The sequence below is a fragment of the Nuphar pumila genome, chromosome 11, assembly GCF_984573655.1.
Source record: "Nuphar pumila chromosome 11, dmNupPumi1.hap1.1, whole genome shotgun sequence".
Lineage (NCBI taxonomy): Eukaryota > Viridiplantae > Streptophyta > Magnoliopsida > Nymphaeales > Nymphaeaceae > Nuphar > Nuphar pumila.
In genome coordinates this window covers 33172948-33183563 of record NC_143259.1, presented here as the reverse complement: position 1 = coordinate 33183563, position 10616 = coordinate 33172948, and the positions used below count along the sequence as shown (strand labels likewise).

The 10616-nt window shown below is 36.8% G+C and overlaps 1 protein-coding gene across 1 annotated transcript in view; it reads right to left on the bottom strand.

The window, feature by feature from the left end:
- Positions 1–5220: 5220 nt before the first annotated feature.
- The window catches only part of LOC149822231 (pre-mRNA cleavage factor Im 25 kDa subunit 2), a 71074-nt gene continuing 65678 nt past the window's right edge, over positions 5221–10616 (bottom strand). Inside the window, exons 2-7 of the mRNA XM_089981036.1 lie at positions 10508–10553; positions 7118–7211; positions 6682–6755; positions 6464–6550; positions 6272–6382; positions 5221–5563 (exon numbers count right to left, since the gene is read on the bottom strand). Of these exons, the coding sequence (XP_089837162.1) occupies positions 5492–5563; positions 6272–6382; positions 6464–6550; positions 6682–6755; positions 7118–7211; positions 10508–10553 (484 nt within the window). The 3' untranslated portion in view covers positions 5221–5491. The remainder of the gene's footprint in view (positions 5564–6271; positions 6383–6463; positions 6551–6681; positions 6756–7117; positions 7212–10507; positions 10554–10616) is intronic.

The window sequence follows — 10616 nt, the reverse complement described above, 5'->3', positions numbered from 1 at the left end:
TAATTAAGAAGGGAAGGCTAAATAAGAAAAAGAAAGAAAGAAAGAAATGAAGAAAATAAAATAAAAATAAATTTGACTAGTCAAACTTGCTTGCCAAGCAAGCAAGTTTGACAACTTGAGTTATGGAAAGGTTGAAACCCCATAAGGGTCGACCAGCCTATATCTCTCTTTTAACTATAGTATATCATATACATAGTATAAAATATTTATGTAACATATATGAAACAAAGTTTAAATAGAAAAAAAAATGTAACATAAAAAAAAGAGTGAAAAGGAAACTAGAAGAGGTAGAAGAAAGGAAAGGAGGCATAGATTAGATCAAGGGATGAGATTAGCCCAGCCCTTGACCTAACCCCTAAACCCTATAAAAATAGAGGAGGGGCTCACGCCCCCCTAGTTGCCACTTTTCCCTTCTTTGTGTTTTCTCTTCTTTTCCCTCTTGCTCTCTCTTGCCCCTTCTTCCTTTTCCTCCATTCTTTTGTGGTTTCCCTCTTGTCTTGGTTAACCTACATATATGATTGAAGTAGAAAGATTGTCTCGATGCGCTTGTCATACGAAGCGGATGGCCGGTTCACTTGTGGAGTTCATTTTTGTAATCGAAATAGGTGTTTTTGCAAAAGATGTAAGGAGTTCTATTCTCTACACGTAAATCAAAACTCGTAGGCACGAGTTATTCTTATTTCTAATATGAACAAACATTATACCAAGCCCCCATACGTGGGATTGATGTTGGGTTTGTTGAAAAATTTAAAAGAGAGGGTTTTCAGAAGAAAACTTCTCTCAAAAATCATTTTTGTCAAAATCGGGTTTTTGAGTTCGATTTAACCTATTGTAAAAGAAAGGGGTTTTATAAAAATCTAAGTTGATCTAATTAAGAAGAGTTGATTCAGATTTCCCCAAGAAGAAATTGGTCCTTCCCTCCCCCCCCCCCCCCCCCCTCATAAATGGTTGAACTACTGAAATTAAAACCGAATAAAATTAGGTAATACATGTTAAGGGTTTGTCATAAACAAAAAATGCAAAAATTTTAGTTAGAAATCATAGTTTAATGTTCATGTACATGTGCTATGGTGCTTAGTATGTTTTTGTTATTTTTGTCATGAAAAAATATGCATTGTTATGCATGTTATTGCAAAAATATCAAAACTATTTTTGAGAAAATAGGGTTCAAAGAGATAGATCGATTTTCTAGTCTAATAACTGCAAAAATGAGATTTGTCTATGGTAGATTATTTAGAAATCATGTGATGATATTTTTAAAGTTATCTTTGATATGTTCATATGAAAAAAAACAAAAATATGAATTCGGGTGGCCTATTTCTACTCATCTGAATGCATATTGTCCATTAATACGTATTTTTGGCCCACCACCCAACCGGTAAATCATTCATAACTCCCTCATCCAGTGGAGTTTTTATGAATGATTTATTGCGTTGAAAAGCTAACAAAATTTTACAGCTTCTGTGAAATTTTAAGCTCTGTTATCGGATTGAGCATTGAACTGTGATAGTCAGAACAAAAAAGTATATGTATGCACTAAACTAGGTGTATCTTCCTCATTCGGAGGAATTTTTATGAACGGTTTATGGGATCAAAAAGCTGACAAAATTATCTATAATATTTAAAAATTCGTCCATGTCTGACGAGTGTACACTTTTTTGTAACCTCTATAACAGCAGGATAGAATTGAGTTTTTATAAGTTCTAAACCAATTCAAGACCGGTTAACATGTACTTGCGATTTCGATGTGTTTTCATGTGCGCTTTTATGAATGAACATCATATTGTATATGAACTGTTAAAATAAGTTTTTGGAAGAAATTAAGTGTCAAATATTAGGCATGCATTGAATAAAGTGTTGATGCACTAGCTTGCCTTCATGACCTTTCGCTAATAAACAGGACGAATAGAGTCTGCCTTGTGATCAAATAAAATTGTTAATTGTTCATGCATACTGATTTGATATAAATGATATATACATGATGATGTGAATGATTAGATGCATTTAGTTGTTAAAATCATTGCTTTATTTTGAATGTATGTTTAAGTCAAACGAAAGAAAGACCTTATGCAATCATACTTGAAATGTATGTTTTAAAAGTGTGCATCCATGGGCCCTGAAAAGGTCGAGTCCTTGAGTTGAATTCATATGTGAGTGTTGCATGAAAGTAATTAATTTAAAAATTTTAACCATGTAATATTGAAGATTGATGCTTGCAAGGAGAGGGCAAGCGATACTTTTAGCTTTGTGGGCTTTGTTTTGAGCATAGAAGGTTGCTCTTTTTCAACCACGAAGATAGGAGAAACCTCTGTATTAGACTGCAATATAGAGGATAGAAACTCATAAGTGAAAAAACAGATGCATCAGGATGATGATGTTGAGAGTGCTCTCTTAATATACTCGTACCTCACTCGTAGGACTAGTGAAAGGTGTTTGGCTAGGCCAAAGCCACAATTGTATGAAAACACTGTCTCAATCATTGCCCTGATCCAGGTTTAAGCTTGTATTAGTATCCACAAGGCTAATAACTGAAACCTAAAATGATTGCGCATTTATTTAGACATTGCATGCATCATCTAAGAAAGAAAACCTAATTAAAGATAATAAGTGATTCATGCATACAGTTGACTTTTGAAATAGTAAGTGCATGCATTTTTAACTAATCATGCATATTTAAATGTTCATAGTTAAGTAAATGTGTGGTTGAGAGCATCAAGTAATTTTGATGTGTTTAATCCTATTTGGGTGTGTGAAAAAATAGATTAATTCTTGTCTACTTGTTTTAATTTAGTGTTTTGAATAACTCTGCTCTACTAAAACTTAATTGTCTGACCCTATTAAAATTAAATATTTTCAGGTAGCGGATGAGGGATTAAGCAATGGTAAGAGGTTGCAACAAGGACCGAGCCAAAACTTTTCCACTTTTGAATAGTTTTGGATTGTGAGCATTTACAAATGCTCAAGACTTTGATATTAATTTGATTTGAAAGGACAAATAGTATTTAAATTTGATGTGTAATGGACAATTCATTTATTATGGATATTTAATTTGTAAATTCAATGTGTATTTGAAAAAAGATGTAATCGATAAGTAATACGCCAAAGTTTGTATCTGATTAAATTTTCAGTGCAATTTTATAAAACCTTTTAAAAGAAATTTACATAAAATTTGGGATAGAAAATTTAGGATGTTACACATAGGCTCCAAGGGTGGGTGAGATATGGAATATGGGTCCTAAACTAGGCTAAGTGGGCTTAGCTAGGCTAGGGTACTAAGTCTAGACAGGTAAGGATTTTGGTAGAATATTGACGCTTCTAGATCTCAAACTTTAGATATTGGAATAGGGAGTCTTAGCTATTATTTATAAAAAAATTGTAATTCATATGTATCCATGATCCAAGGATCCGAATTCGTCCAAAGGTGAGATGGTGGGATCCTATTGATTGAGATCTAGGAGGTGTTCTTGTGATTGGTTAAGGGATTTTCTAAGCTAGGATTTATGGAAATGATAGGTTAGAAGATACTTTAGGATTTTATGAATGAGCTAAATTCATTGAATCCTATTTCAAGACTTTGTGAGATAGGGATAAAGGTTTTCAAGTTTTATCTCCAAATGGTGTGTGTTTCTAGACCAAATGAGTCGCTAACGACAATCAAGATCTGCTAACAACAATCCATGTATCATTTGAAAAGTATTAGTGTTTAGATTTCAGCTAGTTACTAATGATAATTCATGTCATTCGTAAAATACTTCGACCACAATTCAAGTATATAGGTTAACGAAACTTCATATGTTGTTAGGAGATGTCAACTTGTTTTGGCAATAACTTTTTATTCTAGTATTTGATTGACTTGATTTTTGAGTTGTTTGAAAGTTGAGATCTTTTAGTTTGATTCATCTGTTGAAACAAAAAAACTTGAAGAAGCCATTTTGAGGGCCAAAAATGATATTGAAATTAACCTTTGGAATTAGTCAAAAATCATGAGATCTTGACATAAGAAATGACTAGGTCAAAATTGGAATGTCTATAGAGTCAGATTTGGATATGAATGGAGAAAGCCACTATTGAGTATGGACATTTTAGAAGTATCCATATTCAGATTTTAGTCATGTTTGGATGTAAAACCCAAATAAAATCTGAATATGATTATTAACCAGATGTTACTTGCATTAATGAATCCAATATTTCAATTAAATAGATTAAGATCTTGTTGTATATGTGACACACCCACTCTCCCCACGCATGCATACACTGCACAAGCCAATTTTTTAAACAACAAAATTACAAAATAAAAATGTGATAGCTTGTATTAGTCTCCAGCTAATTGTTAAGGGCCAACAACAGTTACCAGGATTGTTGGAGCATGGATATTACCAACACTCACAAGCTACTATTGCCAATGGTTTTCGATGAAAGTAAACAAATTCACCAGGTTTCAATGAGAAGTTAAAATCATGCAGCATCATTCAGCATGTTAGATTGAGCAGCAAATGTATCAACCTTCTTGTAACTTTGAATCCATAGGTACAGGCAGAGGACAGAACCAATTTAGATCTTTACAATGAGCCCAAGATCCAGATCAGATCATAACCTTGACTATTTTCATATTTTTGTATTGCTTCATAATTTTTTCACAGAACGAAAAATAATATGGATCACGTTGCACGCAGATTTAGCCTGGATATGGGGTAGACAAGAAAGTTTTAAGACTTTGGAAGAAATTTTTATATATCGGACCTTCAAGATATGATTCTTTTGATGTTGGCATCAAGCAAGATGCAAGCTTTCCCACAAGGTCCCCGCACACCTGGTTAGGTGGGTGGGCTTATGTGGTATGCATTCAAGTTGGAGGACATCAAGACCCCAATACGTGGTATGCATCTTTGCCTCAAACACAAAACATGGAGTCTTTCGTGGTGGGCGAGAGAGGGGCATTTAGGGGGTTTAAACGTGCACCTTTTGAGCCAACAAATTTTGGCATATCTACACACACACACACACAGCTGCTTTCAAATATCATACACACACACACAGCTGCTTTCAAATATCATCTTACAAAGCTAATCTATTTTCTGGGCTAATCAGGAAGATATGAGTGTCCCATACTGTAAAACAAACGTCCAAATCTAATTGGGCTCCTGGTATAGCACTTGCTACGCCAATTACCCATAAGCCTCCAACATAATATAGTCCCTACTCTAAAAGTTCTGTATATCATGATTTCTCTTTAATTCACACGTGAATAGGTTCTTTAATGCTGAACACTACTCGTACATGTCCAAGGACAAAAAGAAGAATAGAATCCCAATACACAATATTAGTTTTATAATATGCACAATCCATGAAACAAAGTAGACCTTTTGGTTTAAAATGAACTCAGGTGAACAAGATCAAAGAGACAAAACTCAAGGCATGAGCTTACCAAAAATGGCAAGCACTCTTCCTAGAGGCCAATAACATCTAAAAGAGTTTGGAAATTTCTCCGCAGTCATGCATTGACCGTGTTGACTAAGAACCTTGATAGTTGCTGAGGAATGGTGGAGATGACCGGCCCATATCTCTGCAGGCAAGAGAAAAGAACATTGCATCAGGTCAGAAGCATCACAAAATATGAGAAGATAAATGCTCCATTCAAAAGGCATGGAATGAACTGGAGCTAGGGTTAGATGCACGAGGATACACTCAAACTCCAAACCATGCAGCAGAGAATCTGGCAGCTCATTAAAAGGTGCTCAAATTTCAAGCCTATTTGCTGTGTCTTTTTGGGTAGTGGATCCTAAAATTATGCAACGCAATAAGCTATTGAGATTGGATCCCCCATGCTTGAAAGTTTGTTTCCTCGTATATTGATAAACCATCTTCGAGAATGGAATGACAGAACTATAATTATGTTGTAAAAAGAATGCAGAATAAATTACTTCACAAGAAAATTAGCAGATAATGATAAATTAGCAATTCACTCTTTAACTAGAGTTTCATTTCATGAAAACCATTAGACATACATTCCACAAACTAGATTGTGGAGGCGCTTTGTTAAATTGTCCATATAAAGGAAAAAATAGAGAAAACCAATATTTGACCGGCAAGAAATTTTAGCCTATAGGTGCCAAACATGAAAAAAGGCAGCAACACAAGAAAAATCAACATGAATCCTTGTAAACCATTTTAAGAGTAGAATTTGATGTAGATTGAATATATTCATAATCAATTAAACATGCCTGTATAAATTAAGGCAGAAAGAGCAAAGTGAAGAAAAAATGGAATATACCTGAACATTATCATAGAGTTCAAACAATGGAACAGCAAGCAGTTTCAAATTTTTTGGCACCGCAAAGTATTCTCTCTCAGACAAGTGAACAAGGAAAAGCTTTTTGCACTCCTGAATAACATCAACTTGAGTTCAGAAACACAGGAAATATCAACAGAATACAGAAGCCTACAAAATTAGCTGACTGGTTACCTTTGGTTTAGTAATGTGAGGCGGGCAATAGGGATACATAATGGTCTCAAAGTTAGGCCTCCACCAGGTAGCTACACACTCACCAATCTGTAGAAAAAAGGAAATTAGACATAGCAAGAAAGTCAAGTATTTTAGTCAAATATTCGCAAAAATAAATTCACAGAATTGAGGCATATACAACTTTAGAAGCCAAAGAGATGAAATGATCACTGTTGGACCTGCCAGTCTGGCTGAAGTGCAGCTGAATTAGCAGCAAGTTTGCTTGACAACTTGCGTTTCAGACCCTCAGTCTCTGTATGGTTTAAAAAACCAGGTCAAAGAATATGAAAAGTTACTCCATATATAAGCAATATCACCAGCTACTACTTAAAAAGTGCATCATATGCAAGAGCAATATCAATATATTTTTTTAGACAACTGGAAAAACCACCTCGCTCACCGATTTTGTTAGCATAAAACCCCAGGTCCCCTTTGCCCACCGGGCACCCAGCTTTGGCCTGGCAGCAAAGGACATGGAACCGTGGGTTTCAAACCTGAGATGTCCCATCAACTTGGTAACTTGCATAAGTCACCCTTACTAGACATGTGGAGCCCTCGTGGGAAATATCAAAAGATGTATATAAAACAAGACTAAATGTGAAATGACATCTATACCATTCTCTCCAGGCTTCAAACGCCCACCAGGAAGCTTGCAAAATGTATTTCCAATTTGCAACAGCAATATATGGGGATGGTTGTGTTCTTGCACCTGAAAAATACCCGACCCAATTCACAATCTTACAATGTTGAACTTTCGAGTTCTCCAAGAGAGACCCAGGTAAGACTCAAGCCAGTCCAGATTGATCTCCATAACATGCTAATCGGGTCAAATCTAAACAAATTGATCTTTGTGATACAACACATGTCCGCAACAAGTGTTGCCAATCTGGAGATGGGCTTTATAGCTGACAATAAGCATCAACAAGATGTAGCATTTAAAAGCAGCAGAGATAAAGATCTGGAAAGTAAATTTATCATTATAAAGGTCACAGAATAGCAAGATTACTTATGAGATAGCTAAAATGTAATCAACACATGCATGCATATTTATCATAAATCGATGGAAATTAGTTGATAAGGAAGCTAACTGCTTGATGCCTAGAAGCATATGCTTCACGAGAAGAACACTTACCGACTCCGGATCATATTATATACCATTTATGGTGCATAATTTGATTTCCCTTACAACTTGGTAGATGTACTTGAAAAATGTTCTCCTAAAAGCAAGAGAAATAGGATGAATTAATACTATCATAACCCCAGTTCAAAGGATTTCAACAAATATAGTGGTTTGGCGTTGTTTACTCATAAAAGCATGGAAAACAAGCTCATAAGAAGTCTGCAGTTTCCTTTACAACAAAAGAAGTCATAAGACTGCCTCCAGTTTTTTAATATACCAAGAATCATGCGACAATTCGGTACCTTGAGATATACAATTCTATTCAAATATAACCATTTCAATTCTACCTGAATTAGAGTTCCTTGTTTAAAAATCAAATGATGTGGAAAATCTGGCTAGTTAAACTACATTGAAGATGTGAAAATTCCGTGGAAATCATGCACTAAGATACTGGGACAAAGTACTAGAAGAAGAAAAGAGACATTAGGACTGTAATAGGAGTTGGCCCACTTTCCTCAAGGCTACACCTTAAACACATCATACCGTTGACATTCTCATGGTTAAGCACCATGGACAGTTTGTTCTTCAAGGTCCAATGACTAGTAACAGTGAGAGGCTTAGTTAAGAGGTCGGCAATCTGCTGATCACAAGAAACATAGGTTGAATATGTTTGTCCCCCACATTTTCTCGAACAAAGTTTGGTCTATTTAAACATGCTTCATTTTTTCCATGTTGTATTGGACAAGTGGATAGGGCGATAACTGTTCAATTATCACAAAATTATAAAGATTCCTTCATTCTTTGATGCAATGTTGTGAGCAGATGTCCCAACCACAAAACCTCGGCTTTAACTACTAACATGTGTGATATTCTGCTTCAATACTCAACCTGGTCTAGATCCAAATTGGATCCTGAGACTAATACTCCTCTAGCTTCTTGCCTTTCTTCTTTTTGGATTGATCCGGATCTGGCTCTGCCCCTGCATCATTCTCCCCGGCTTGGGAAGAGTTCGGCTATGATGAACAATAGGGATCAAGGCCAGCATGATCAAGCATTAAGTTGTAAACATCAACCCCATGAATAATAATAACATCCTCTTCTTGGTTTGCACTTTCATCATTTTCTTCAACTGGCTCTTCCTGATCCTCCTACTCCGCGAGATGGATGCGCTTGTTGAGGGTAGGGCACTGGGAAGCGAGATGCCAAACACCATCACACCTTGCCCAATACCATCACACCTGAAACATCATTGTCCATTCTCAGCTGCTTGAGCTCGAGACTGGGTATTGTATGCAGGACCCGATCCCTCAATCTGGTGGTGCTTGCTTCTGATCTGCCTGTCTTGGGGCTTTGTCATTATGGGAACTCCCTCCAAGGATTGGAGGAGTTTCCTTGTACCGTGAAGAAAAATCCAATGTGTCATGCCGAGCCTTAGCATGCTCTTTTTGTGTTTGCTCCACATCAAGTATAGGGATACACTTGATTTACATTATGAATTGTGACAATCAGATTTCTCAGAAATATAGGATTTAAGCCTGGCAATATACCTTGCCACCTTTTGTCCCTCAGACTCGGTCACTTGGCTTTATAAATAAAGCGATGGAACTCTTCGGTATACTCCTCCACACGAAGTGTGACATACTGCTTATGAACTTGTTGCAGGTAGTTTGGAGGGACGAACTTTTCTCACATAGATCTGCATATTTTTTCCCATGCCTAAAAAGGCAAGCATTGATCAACCGGACTCTACTCCATCTGTGCCCCATCACGCCTACGTCAATCCTTACAGCTTCGTAGACACCAATATCTCCTTGTGATGCTCGGGGATATGGTGCCACATGAAGAAGTGCTTTGTTGCATACTTCTAGGAAAAGAACTCATTTGGATCCAAGCAATCCCAAAACTCCGGGAACTCCACTGCCACTCAATAGTGGTTCTCTCAATCCTAGGGACCTATAGGATTTAGACCCACATGTGGGAGATCCATATCCTAAACAGGTCGCTTGCCTCTAGCCTCTAGACAACCCTCAATATACCCTAAAGGATGCAAGAGCCAAACATCATTTTTGTTGTCGGGCTCTCCAAATTGATCTGCTACTCTGCTCCAAACTGCGTGTTGAAACAATTCTCTTTGTGTGAAAGGGTCTGGAAGAACTCTAGCTTGCCTTTCATCACACACATGTTGCCCTGGCTGAACTCCATGTTGTGTGGATTGCAGATCTACGGGACCAAGAGGACCTTGGGTTCTTGTAGGGGCAAAATCTGGGTTAGGGTCAAGATGGGGTGGTCTGGATATAGAATTTAATGGAGGATGGGGCTATCAGATCCATGTCGTGTTGTACCGGCGTGCGATTCGCCCCTTGAGGGGCATGTCCCTGTGACATAGGTGACCGCCAAACAACAAGATAATGGTGAGGGGCAAAAAAGAGGATGAAATTGAACCTGATTTGAAAATCAATTTTCAATGTCTTTTTTCATAAATCAATGCATAACACATAGCAGGAACTCAATGAAGGAAGCAGAACTAAGGTCAGAAAGATGTCCATGTTTGATAATATTATAATGCACAATCCTAAATCACAGGCAACCAATCCACTTAAGAGCAAACGTTCACTCAGCTGCCACAAATTTATAGAAAATTTAATAAGAGTGAGTGAACCAAAGACATGGTGGATGCTGGGTCTATTAGACATCTTATAGGTAATTATTGGTCATGCAATGCACCATGTCTTTTATGGGAACCATAACCATGCAGTAAGGATCGCTTAACAAGTAATGTATTGACCCATACAAAGTACTCATAGAGCCATATCAATCTGAACCATGTTCTTCCAAATTGAACCTTAAACTATCAACAAAAAAAAACACAGATGCTGATTCCTTACCAGCAAAATCCCCTCCACACTTGTTCGCATTCCTTCCTTCATATAGCTGGGGACAAAGAAAAAAAAACACGTTAAAAGATGAACAGCATCAGTACAATGAATCCTATAA